Raw genomic sequence first — 13,395 nt, 5'->3', positions numbered from 1 at the left:
GCCATCTTTCACTGCTTTCCCAGGTGCACTAGCAGGGAGCTGGATCAGAAGTGGCGCATTTAAGACCCAAACATGTGCCCAGATGGGATGCTGCTGTCATGGGTGGAGGCTTGAACTACTATGCCAAAGTGCTGGCTCACATTTATATTTCTTATATTTTTAGGCAATAGGTATCAGCCTCATTTTATCTTATTTGGTGTTGAGTAGTCATATAGCTTGAGAAAATTTAAATTTAAATTTTGTATCTATCACACTTAAATTAAATTGAAATAAAAATGCTATTTTATTGAAGAAAAGGATCTAGGGGCAGCTTTGAAACAAAGGCTGATGTCAATAATTTATATATGGACTCTGGTCAAACAGTGCTTATCTGACTAACAGCTACCCAACAGTGAAGGCTCTGGAGCATTTTGGAATTTTTCCTGGGTTCCAGGGGCCCAAAGAGAACTCATATCTTTTTTAATATATACTCTTTAAACTCAACATGCAAAGATTTTGGGAAAAAGGGAAGACAGGCTGCATATAGCAGCTATAAATGGAGCCAAATTATTCACAAATGAAAAATGAGGATATGACAGTTGTTTCAGACCCTTTTTCTTTCTCTTTATTTTTTTGACCCATGTGAATAGAACATGATTTGAAAGTTTGCTTTTCCTTGAGGATAGTCTGACTCTTTAAAAAGCCATGTCCCAGGGATTCAAATGTCATTATAGCTTACAATGCTATCAGTACATTTGTAGTTCCCATCTTAAAACCAGAATGTAGTTTTTAATACAGATTATTTCCCTGACTTTGATAAAAATCTGAAATACTGTAAACTCAATACTTTTCATGAACCATTTCTTCTTCACATGGAGTGAAATTAGTTTATCTTGCAATTTTGTAAAGGTTTCTTTCCCTTAATTCAACAAGTTTGGCAGAGCTTTCCAATGAAAAGTTCAGTTCATTAAAAATGACCCTAATGGACTTAACATATATTGGTGGTGACAGGGTCCATACTTTATTTTGGCACACAAGGATCCCATTAATTTGTCTTTGTCACTCTCTGGGGCTCAGCTGAGCAACAGTTCAGGCTTAGCTTTCTGAAAGTAGCTATAGAATGAGCAATAGTGGTTGACGGTGGGAGGGGCTGACAAATTTAGACCTTCTTGAGTTGCAATAAAGGCATTCCTAATGACTACATAAAAATGACTGTCTGCTTGCTTGAGTTTATTATTGATTTTGCTGTCTCTGTGCATGCTGGGAGCAATCTATGGGAATAAAATATATTTAACTCAGAGTTGAGAGAGGTTGCTTTTTTTTCCCAAGCAGTTTCTGAACTTTCTTTACTCAATTTTGCAATTTGTTCCATATTTTTTTTTACTTAAATAAAGACAACTAACCTTTGTTCCTTTGAATAAACTCTAATAAACTAAAAGTGTGGCCCTTCTAAGTGAGTCTTCAAAGAGCCTGAGAAGTATAGAAGAGAAGCAATAGGGTGTGTTAGCTGGTGATTCTCACCAGCTGAGAGTTGGGTTAGATATCGTGGTTCTTGCTCAAATGCCAGTAGACCCAAGGCATATAAATCCCCATTTATGATGAGTGATTATCATCCATTTTTAACTTCCTTAAAGGTTCTGAGGGTGAATGATGCTAGAAGAGACCCAATCATAACAATAGTTGATACATTTGCAGCACTTCCTGCATCCCAGATAGTTTGCTATATTAACTAGCTTCACAATAACACTATGACTTAGAGACTATTTTTATACTCTTTTCACAAATGAGGAAACCAGCGCATATGGGGTTCAAAGACATGCCTTGGGTCTCCTGTGGCTAACTGGCCATTCAAGATTCATATAAAGCAGTCACTGGAGCCCACACTTTCCACTCCTGTACACACAGCTGCTCTACATGGAGTCACGATCAATAATTAAGTTGCTTTTTACTTTGATCCTAGAAGGACTGTGTTTTTCCTTGGGCATGTAAATACATATATTCATTCTTACAATTCATACAGTTGGCAGTTTGATGTATTTCCAAAAGAAAAATCAATTTTAGAAAATTATCTGTGGTTTCTATTTTCAACGTATAGGTAGGAATCACTGAGGTACATATACAGATACAAATACTCACATGTGGTCATTTGCAATGTAAAAAAGATCTAATGATCTTTTCCCCAGGAGTGGGTTTGGAGTCAAATCCATGTTCAAGTAAGTTCTATCATAACCTGCCAAACATCCATTCACACCAAAATCCCCCTTAGGGGCTGGTGTTGTGGCTTAGTGGGTTAAGCTGCCACCTGCAGTGCTGGGATCCCATGTGGATGCCAGTTCTAGTTGCAGCTGCTCCACTTCCGATCCAGCTCCCTGCTGATGCTGATGGGCTCTGCACCCACATGGGAAACCTGGTGGAAGTTCCTGGCTCCTGGCTTCAGCCTGGCCCAGCCCTGGCTGTTGTGGCCATTTGCGGGGTGAACCATGGGATGCAAGATTGATCTCTCTCTCTCTCTAACTCTCTCTTTCCCTCTCTCTCTGTCTCTTCTTTTCTCTCTCAATCCTGCCTTTCAAATAAGCAAAATAAACCTTTAAAAATATGCCTCTTAGGTTTCATTCAGTATATATATTGCATTCTCATTTATTTCTTATTTCTGCAATACCATGTACTAGCTTAACTATTCTAATATTTTAGCTCAGAGGTGGAGCAATTCTAACACATGGTAGTAGAGAATTTGGGAATTCAATATATAAGTTGCTTGCACTACTCTGAAAATCAATCACAGTCTCATGCTAAGAATATCCAAACAAATTGGATTTCTTCAAAACAGCTAGCTCATTTGCTTAATCTGTGGATAGATGACTGATATGCAACATTTTGGTCACAACCTCATTACTCCTATGGTAAGAATCCAATAAAGTTTACTTGAGGGCAATGACTATTGGGTTATTTTTGCAATATCTGCACTTGGCACAGAGTAGGTTATTCTCAAGGTGAATTTGGCTTCTGTCATTGAGGAGGTATGAATAATTAGCATGTCATGAGATTTTCCAAAGTCATCTAAAATACAGAATTAACCAGAGAATATACAGTAAGCACACTGCTTGCTGATACAGAGAATAAAAAGAATGACAATGATTTTGAGAAACAGGGAGGAGGCCAGAAGGTAAGCAGCTGGAAGTGAGAGAAGTCAAGACTGTTGTGGGGTAAGAGATGACCTCAGGCTTGTCAGTGTGAGGTTTTTACTCCATCATGTGCTAATTCTTAGAATTAAATGCTCTTTTTAATTTTACAACTCTAATGTTAACCCTCAGCCTCTTGAATATGATTTGCAAATAATTTTTATGTTTCTTACAAGGTGAAATAAAGGTGAAATGATCCTTTATTCTTAACAAATAAATCTGTTCCTGTGTATTTGTAAGATATTCTTTGTTATTTTCTGTGACCTGGGACTCATGAAAAGAATTTAAGGCAGGTAACTTATATTGAGAATATAAACTGGATCCATTATTACTGATGTTTGATTCACTACGTCTTCTTTGGAAGAAATATGAAAACACATGCTTCTTAATGAACATTTCTGGCCCCTTAAAAATATGAATTCATATTCTTCACCACAGTAAGACAACTTACTGGTTTTAAATATGGACCAAGGTAAGCATATGCTTAAATATTATATATTTAGACAGTATTTTCAACAAGGTAAACAAGGCATTTCATGACTATGGGATCACCATGGCAACTCTTATTGGCCTTTCTTTCTGTGTCTAATTCCTTGTGGATTCTGTTCATTCAGATGCATGACAGGAATTTCCCTCTGCTTCTCATTGAATCAGCCCATCTCTATGCTAATGCCATCTGGCACCCAGATATTCCTGCTGCCTTCTGCCTGCTTGATTTTCTTTCTTCCTTCATCTTAATGGCTCACATCAAGATATTTAAGCCCTGAATGTTATGTGTAAGTACAAACTGGTTTTCTAACCTTGCAAAGACCAAGTTGTTGAATGAAAATCTAACTTAAGGTTTTTAAGAATGCAAGAACAAGGCACAAGGCCCACTTTTTCCTGACTTTGAGATAACAGTGTCACCAAGGCTCTCCATCTGGTGAATCCCAGATATTTGATGAGGGGGATGGCTGGTTAAAATGGCTGTGTTAGCCACATGGTTCCCAAAGGAGCCACCACATCCTACTATTCTGAGTCATCAAAGGACTATTGGCAAATGAAACCTATGGAGGCACTTCATAAAGTTTATGAAAAAATAGATTTAAAAGCTGAGTATATTTGGTGCAAAAATTTTTTTGAAATCCATGCATATATGGAGTCTTTAAAATATTCATGGAAAAATGTGCACTATGAAAAAACTATGCATGGATTTCAAAATAAACTGTGAAGAACCTGGCTTCCCCTAGTGCCTGGTAAGGCCTCATTTCCCCTACCCAAGAAGCTTCTCTTAGAGATCTGGAAGTCCAACAAGAGAAAGGCAAAGCACCTGGAGCATCCAGACAATGCTTTTTCCTAAAGCTTTCCTAAAGCAAATTACACCACATAAGGCATCCAGTGGCCCGCGAGGGTCTGAAGGAGCTGAGGAAATGAACAATTTCCTTCCTATTCCAAGTCAGAACAGGGTTTTTAAGGAGACCAGCTGAATGACTTCCTGTTCAACCGTATTTCTTTAAATGTCCTAGAGATCACCATTGTATCATTTTCCCTCAAGAAGTTAAGTTGTCAGGGGGTCATGATGTGTATTTGCCTTGAAGTGGTAGTGAAATTTATGCATACATCTCAACAAAGACTGTAATTAAGGTAGAAAAATAAGTAGTTTGTCAGTAATTTGCTTTAGCTTCTATTTGATTAATGAATATAATTTTACAACATTGTAGTATTGATTTTCCAACAAAAAAGTATATTTTTTATTTTATATATTTTTCAGTGGAACCAAGCAGATGGGCTTAATCTAGCATTTAGATGATGTAATACAGGTCTAACAACAATCTCATCAGCTGAAGGACAATTCACAAAGACATAGCTGGGATTTTAATGGGAGAGAATTCTATTACCGTTCTTCCTCCCCATTCTAATGCTGGGATGGCATTGCCATTACCTTCAGACTCTCCTAGCGTCCTGTTAATTCTAGAAGTCTATCCTTAACCACATTTCTTTTGTGTTCACTGGATAATGGGACTTTTATGGATTCCTTGGCAGGCATCTTCTGAAGCAAGTTCACCTTATTGTGTTCCTATGCAAGACAGTGTTTGAGCTTCATTAGTGAAAATCCTCCACTTTCTTAGTCTTGGGATTTGGATCTTATTTTCATGTCCTGCTCAACAGGAGTCACAGAAATATCTTGCTTAAAGATCCTTGATAAAACCTGAATTTTCAACGTGAACACCTGATAAAAATGAATGCCTGGATCAAAGCAAACTATAGTCACCAGCAAAAAAACAGCTCAGAGTGTGGATCTCACAGAGATCGGCAATTTTTGCCTATCAAGAAAATCCACTAATCACAATATTCCTAAATTTGTACCATAGACATCAAACAAATCATAAATAAACTGTTCTAGATGAATCTTGCTGTGAATGGAAGGGGAGAGGGAGTGGGAAAGGGGAGGGTTGTGGGTGGGAGGGACGTTATTGGGGGGGGAAGCCATTGTAATCCATAAGCTGTACTTTGGAAATTTATATTCATTAAATAAAAGTTTGAAAGCAAAAAAAAAAAAAAAAAGAAAAAAAGAAAAAATAGTATCTTTCAAAAAAAAAAAAGAAAATATCTAAATTAGTTTTCAAGTGAAGCTTAAGCTTTCTATTTAAATTCTATATTATCTCTATATCTATGAAGGTATCCCAAAAATTCTGTGGAAAAATGGAACTAAAAGACAAAGTTTATTTTGGTGCAAAAATTTTTGAAATCCATGGATTGCTTTTTGTAATATGTGTTTTCCATGAACTGTTTGAAGAGCCTTTGTATGCATATATTTAAAACCTTTTTTGTACCAAAATAAATTTTCTCTGAATTCCATTTACCATGAACTGTTCTTGTACCATTATAAAAGTACATTATCCCAATGTGATTCAATCTCCATCTTTATTTCAGTGATTTCATTAGATTGACATTTGTATTTCTATCTTCTGCATGGTGTTTGGTTTAATGGAACCACAGTGTCAGTATTTTCTTCTGTTTTATAAAGTTTTAGATATTCTTTGGCAATTCAGCTTGTAATATTTTTTCATAGTTTTTGTCTAAATATATCTTAGAGTAGTTGCTTTCCAACTTATTTTTGGCCAGAGTGTCAACCACTCTTTTTCCTGCATTTTGGAGTTATTAAAAGTCTCCAACATTCAACAAAGGTATCTCCAAATGTCAAAGATTTTAATTTAGTGATTTTCCTACATTATTTAATAAGACAGGCTGGTGATAATATTTTCACTTTCCATATGGGGAAATAAGTATTAATTGCTGTTGTACTACAGAACCTTCCAGTGTTAGCTGGAGCCACAGCAAGAGATGATGGTTCTGGATCCCTGTTGCTGCTTCACTGTAGCAGTTCAGAAATGACAGCCACCGCTTCTGAGCATTGCCATCTAATTTAAGCAATGTGAGTCTCTTTGGTGGTGGAAGGAATGACTTGTTGACAGTATATCATTTTTGTATTATACTTTGGAGAGTAATTATAGGTTGCTATATACATTTAGAAATTGGTTTATGTGGTTTTAAAAAGAAGAAGTAATCAAGACCATGCAAAATCATGTTTTTAAAATTCAGAATCAATAAAAACAAAAAATAATGTGACACTTAGGACCTTTCCTAGGGCTCAGTGCACTGAACATGTAAAATGTATTAAAATGTGGAAACCGTATACCTTTCATTGCATTATTCTACAGCTGTCATTTATTTCATTTAGATATAAAAGTAATTGTTATTCTGAGCCTAACAGTAAACATTTCCTTTACCTGGCACCAGCACTCCAATTACATTCTACTTCAATTCAGATTAATCATGCCAAGATGGCAATTCCATTATACTGATAGTAAAATTTAATAGTCTAGTATTAAGCTAGAGTTTTCGATGGCTGAAACAATGTGTTTAACTGCTTTAGGGATTTTATTAAGATTAAAGTTAAACGTAAAGCATCTTAATCAGACCTTTAGGGGAAAACACTCATTACAAAATATGGCTGACTGTGGTCTATAGAATGCTTCTGCAGGAGCACTAAATTCCACTTATTTGAGAAGGATGTAATAGCAGGAAAGATGTTTAATTACAGACGTAAAATGTTTTTTATTTTCCACTTTGTTATATTATTTAACATCACTATTAATTCCAATATTATAGATAGGATTGTGCTTTACACTAGGCAAGCAGAAAGTTCATTTAGGTTAAAAAAATGCACATCTGGTTTTAAGCATTTAACTCAGGAATACACATAAGGAGTAACCAGCTCCAATTACATGGCATCTTTCTGTGTTTTAAATAGGACCTTAGTGGATTAAGGAGTTAATGCCCCTCTAAAATGAACTGCTTACTTCCTCTTCAGCAACAAGATTTGTCAAACTAGGTACTGGCAGGAGAGAAACAAAAAAGTTTCATATTCATATATTCACTCAATGGTTGCATTACGATCTTTAACCTTTGTCTTTCCTCCAAAATTCTGGGCGGCTAGCTGCTTTTTCTCAAAAATTTTTTTTTTAAAAAAAGTAGTTGTAGAAATTTTACAGTACAGAAATCATGTAAGCTTTGTTTAATTGTCCTTTTAATTAAAAATGCTAATATATGCCCTGTTTTTCTATGAAGTCAAATGACTTCACGCTATTCTTTACAAATATTCTATACAAATATGACTTTTTGTTATATAAAATACAAATCAGTACTTTGAGTTACTTTTGTAAACTCTAACTTATTATACATTTATTTGACATGAAGAGGGAGAGATAGAGAAAGCTCACATTCCCTAGTTCACTCCTCAAGTGCCTAAAATGGCCAGCAATGAGCTGGGCTGAAGCCAGGAGCCAGGCACTCAATCCAGGTCTCCCACGTGGGTGGCAGGAACCAATCACTTGAGCCATTACTTCTGCCTTCTAGGGTCTGCACTGGTAGGAAGCATGATTCAGGAGCTGGATTGAACCCAGGTACACCATTATGGGATGTAGGCACCTTTTCTGTCTTTTTAAAGATTTATTTATTTGAAAGTGTTAGAGAGTGAAGGAGAGACAGAGAGAGACAGTGATTTCCATACACTGCTCACTCCCCAGATGGCTTCAACGGCCAGAGCTGGGCTGGGCCAGGCCAAATCTAGGAGCCAGGAGATTCTTCCAGGTCTCCTACATGGGTGGCAGGGGCCCAAACACTTGGGCCATCTTCCGTTGCTTTTTCTAGGCCACTAGTAGGGAGTTGGATCAGAAGTAGAGCAGCCGGACATGAACTGGCACATATATGGGATGCCAGCCTGTACCTGTTAGGCCTCAACACCAGCCCTGGGATGCAGTTATCTTAACAGACATCTTAACCACTAGGCCAAATGCCCACCCAGTTTTTTGTACTGTATTTCTTTTCAAATTTCTTTCTGTGTTGAGTGAGATTCAGGAACACAAATCATAATCTGACAAATAACATAAAATTTCGATTCAAACAGGATGGATTTGAGAAAATTCTAAATTGCGTTTGAGTAGATAGATTACAATATTCATTTATATCTGTAGTAAAATTTGAACTGTAGATTTAATTTGGAAACAAGTCCATATTCTGCGTGTTCTACAGACACAACAGCTCTTTACATTCCATATGTCTACATGGAAGGTAGGTAACATGTCTCATGGATCAGTGAATAGTACAGACCCTAGCACTGATATCTGATTTAATGAAGAAACTCTTCAACCTGAGAACTTACTTTGGTCATAGATTAAGTTTGTTAATAAACAGTATTCTGTTATTTGTAAAAAGGATGCCACAGATGTGCCTATCCGTGTCTCTATTGGAATCAACACATTCATCGATCAACCAATCAATTGACTTTTGCTTCTTTCCCTGTTTCCCTGTGGGAAGTGTCTGGTGGATCTGTGCCCAGTGGTCTTTCACATTTCATGGCCTCAATCAAACAGAACAACTCCGGAGCTCTGAGCAAGTGAGGCAAAAACCTGGGTCTCTTTCTGACATCGACCAACAAGAAAGGGAAACGAAAGCCTACGAATTTCATTTGCACTTACATATTTTACTAATTAATTTTTGTAATGGATTAGGAAGGTGCTTCAAAAGTTCAAGGAAAATGGAATTAAAAGATACATTTATTTTGGTGCCAAGAAAATTTTGGAATCCATGCATTGTTTTTTTTATAAAATGTGTTTTCTATGAACTTTTTGAAGACTTCTTGTATATTTCAAGTTAAAGAAAAAGGACCGTTGAATGCTGCCCAGACTTTCACATCAAATCTGTATTATATCATAGGATACAGAGCAGGCCTTCTCACTTTTGGTCCCTTGCTAAGCAAAGAGAAAAGATGTCAGATTAAGACTAGGGTAAACAGTTCCCACTTCAGGTAAAACTGTAAAGCGTTTAGTGTCCAAGCGTCAATTTTGAAAAACACCTTGAAACTGATAAGTCTCCAGTTAGAGTGGAAAGTTCTCATTCACCCTTGGTAGGATGATTGTGTTTAGTTCAGAACCCACGGAAGCCACAGCCAGTGAGGCGCTGCTTTCTTTAACCAATCAGCTTCAAGGGTGGAACAATTTGTGCTGTGAAAACTTACGAGGGCTCCTCTGACACAGCGGCTCCTTCCTCCAGCTCTTGAGCTTGTTTGTACCACGGCAGCTTGGCCTCAACTGGAAGTTTCTCTGAGAATTAAGTGCATGCACATAAAAAAGAGGCGGTTAGAACCAATCTGAGATCTCAGGAAACTCCTCTTTCACCTCACCAGTTCTTAGTTTACACCGTACCTAGAAGTTACAATGCTAATAACTGCGAATAATAGGTTTTTACGTAAACTGCTGCCTCCGATGATGATGATTATATTAAGAAAAAGAGTTGAGTTTTTAAACTGCTTCATAACACTAGTCTCTGTATAAATGCTTCCTCTTTATTATGTTGTAGAGCAAAGGAGAGTTCATTTTATGGAAATCACAATTCCAGGATCAGGAGCTCAACATGCATGTGAAAAATCATCAAAGTATCTTTTCACTATTTCCTGTTGAATGGATGAAGCAAAAGTTACCCTTTAAAACAAACACAAAGCACACTGAATCATATCGTGATAGTTTCATCCATTCTAAAGGTTTTTTTTTTTTTTTTTGGTTCTTTTTGCTAGGCGTGATATATGTCACATTGTCTAACTATTACTCTCAGAGATTCAGATATCTTTAGATATCTGACTCACTCAGCACCATGCCAAGGCTAACTGACAACGGGAATATGTGCAATTTAGGGTCCATAACCCATAATTTGACCAGTTTCACCTATTTATCTAGCTTTGACCAAACAATTCAGAACAAGCTTTCTAAGTGCTTCCTGGGGGAAAAATTGTGGAGAAGAAGAAAAAGGGAGGTTTTAACAGCTCCTACAGAAGTAAGTGCCAAGATTCCCATTCTGACATATTTATTAGGGTCATTTATAGGCATATTTGCCTTTATAGCATGAGCCAGTGAAGCTCTATCACCGTTTTATAACGCATAATTGCAAAGATGAAAGAAATATGTCTATATATGCACACACCATGGAATTATATGGTATTTTAATGATGTTTGGAGAGCCTGGCTCTCTCCTTAGTTGTGAAAAACCAGATTTCATTCTTGACTGTTAACTACAAACTGCTTTTTTGTCTCTGAAGTGGCTTGGTAAAGACAGGGCCAAGAAGTAATTGGCTATTTTACGTTGGAGGCATCACTTCTTGTCCTCTGTGTGCAGCAATTGTTTACAGTCAGAAAATGAAGCACGTAAGAAATGTAAAACTGTCAAAGCCAATAAGATTTGCTAACATTTTAGACACTGCAGCATGATACTTACACATAATAATAGCATTTTACAACTACCCCATCTATCCCAAGCAAATGAATCAGTCAATAAAATCATCTCTGAGAGTGAGAGCTACTCAGCCTTTCAATGCAAATTATTCAGTTTGGCACAAATAGTGGGCTTGTAATACTCTAACCATTGGTTTGAACTGAGCCTGTCAAATGTACCTGTGGCCACCCCTCTACGTTAGAGGACACTAACATCAAGAGTTAAAGGTGACTTTTGTGGAGAGCTTACTATATGCCAGGCACTAGGCTAAGCACCTGATTTACATTCTATCTCATTTAACCCTCACATGGTCTCTGAGATCATGGATTCTGAGGCAGACATTATTATTATCTCAGTTTTACAGATTAAGATACAGTTGTAGAGATATGATTATAAAAATTAATCATAACTTTTCATACACAGATTTTTGGTTTCTGCTATACCATTAATTATATTTCATGATGCCACTCATTTCCACCCAGGACAACCTATAGCACACTAAAGAGTTACATTATGACTGATTGTCAGAGCAACTTAATGTTTTAAAGAAATATATTAATAAAGACATTTAATATTTAATATTAAATTTAATATAGAAACTGGAGGAGGCTTACAACAAAGAATGCTTTCCTTCTGAAAGGTTTATGACTTATGAATTTTCTATTTCATTGACACAGACTAGTAATAATACCAATACAGAAATCAGGTTAGTATTCATGCCAATCTGAGAGACCCACTATAAGTATCAAAAATCATGATCAGTAAGTAGCAGTTTTCTAATTTTTAAAGAAGATTGATTTCTAATACTTATTACATTCTAATATATTTCAAGTTTTCATTTCAAGTCACGGTTCTGGAACTGAGGCTCATGTCAGTGTTTTAATTTTCAAAATAAAAAGCAACAGTTTTCTGTTTCATCAATTTGAAGCATGTGGCTTCCCAATGTGTTTCAGTCTTAACAAAGCAGACAGACTTAGATTTACTGCCTTGTTTTTAATAGCAAGAAGTATTTACAGTAATATACAGTCTCTCTCTAAGCAGATGTTTTTTAGTAATAGTCTTCAAACATTGTTGTGACCTAAGAGATAATTATTATATAGATTTTATATATAAATTTCTATACTTAAAATTTGCAAATCATTTGGAAGTTTTATAAAAGAATCAAGTCTACTTAGCAGAGTTTGTTATAAAGAATCCTTACCAAAAATACTTGGTTTACTTAAAAATATTTCAAGAAATTAAAAACAGCATCAAAATACACATAAGAAGTCAGAGTGGTAGCAGAGCACCTATCAAGTTACCTTTGGGTTTATAGCAGGGAGTGGGTATGATGCATTCCTCTTTTATGTGGGGCTTCGTTTTTGGGCTACAGCCTCCTGTGTGCATCCCTCGATGGTCAATGCAGAGGACCACACGGTACCTGAGGCCCTGACCACATGTCACCGTGCACTGGAAAGACATTGCAAGAAAAAGGAGACTCATAGACAAAGCCTTGCTTACTCTTTACTTTCCATCTGCAAGCATTCATATAAGGGTTCCTTTTCAAATGAGGACTCCTGGTGGATTTGTACCACTTCTTACCAGTCATGGGGTATTTGTTTTGTTGGGCTATTTGAGGTGAAGCTGGCTGAAAATTCAATAATTTTCAATTTATTAGCTTTGGATTCAGCAATCCCGAAGCATCCACTTCATGCAAAGTCTCAAACCAGGCACCAAGAAAAGAAACTGTAGAGTGTGCTCAATTTTAATGAAAAATATGGCATTTTAATTTAGTTTCTTTGCTAGTGACTATAATTAAAAATATGGGAAATGCTAGTGTCCATGTAGGCATTCAATAATTATGAACTGCCATCATAGCAAGTTATACTGTGGCATGGGTAATTGCATTGTGGCAATTGATTGTACTGAATGGAAAACAAATTTATAGGAGCTCATTCGATGCCCAGATAAAGACAGCACCTCCAAGGATATTACTTGTCTGATAGCATGTCTAGATACAGAAAAGCAACACAGGTCAGATGTACTTCCTCAAGCCCCAAGGCTCAGGGGAAAGTCTTTAGTCATTTCCATGGATGGAGGCACAGTGCTTTACTTCCACATCTTTCTAGCTCCTTTGCCATTTCCCCTTTTGCATTAGCAACCAGGAAACCCAGAAAAATATTTAATGTTTAATTACAGCAGGTTCCCTAATGTCTATAATTTGTTGGTTTTAACTACCCTATTTTATCCCCATTTAAATTATGCCTTTTCATTTCACCCCAATGAATAACACATTTAGTTATCATTTTCATCCATTGAGACCCTTTTTGGATACAGAGTATAATAGGTAGAAAATGAAGTAAAATGTTCGGGCTACAGAGCTCCATCACTGAACCTGCTTTCATAGATGCAGGGTCGGCTTCAATTACTCTTGAAAGCCATTTGCTTCCCC

At 36.6% G+C, this 13,395-nt stretch overlaps 1 protein-coding gene across 6 annotated transcripts in view; it reads right to left on the bottom strand.

Annotated features, from left to right (window-relative positions):
- Window positions 1–13,395, bottom strand: part of ADAMTSL1 (ADAMTS like 1) — a 1,062,044-nt gene that overhangs the window by 220,585 nt on the left and 828,064 nt on the right. For all 6 annotated transcript variants that reach the window (XM_008254434.4, XM_008254437.4, XM_008254438.4 and 3 more), the window contains 2 exons: window positions 12,266–12,413; window positions 9,718–9,802 (listed from right to left, as the gene is read on the bottom strand). In XM_008254434.4, coding sequence (XP_008252656.3) covers window positions 9,718–9,802; window positions 12,266–12,413 — 233 coding nt within the window. The remainder of the gene's footprint in view (window positions 1–9,717; window positions 9,803–12,265; window positions 12,414–13,395) is intronic.

The sequence above is a fragment of the Oryctolagus cuniculus genome, chromosome 1 (assembly GCF_964237555.1).
Source record: "Oryctolagus cuniculus chromosome 1, mOryCun1.1, whole genome shotgun sequence".
In the NCBI taxonomy this organism is placed as follows: Eukaryota; Metazoa; Chordata; class Mammalia; order Lagomorpha; family Leporidae; genus Oryctolagus; species Oryctolagus cuniculus.
Note: the sequence above shows the minus strand (reverse complement) of the source record. Positions and strands in the feature narration are given on the sequence as shown.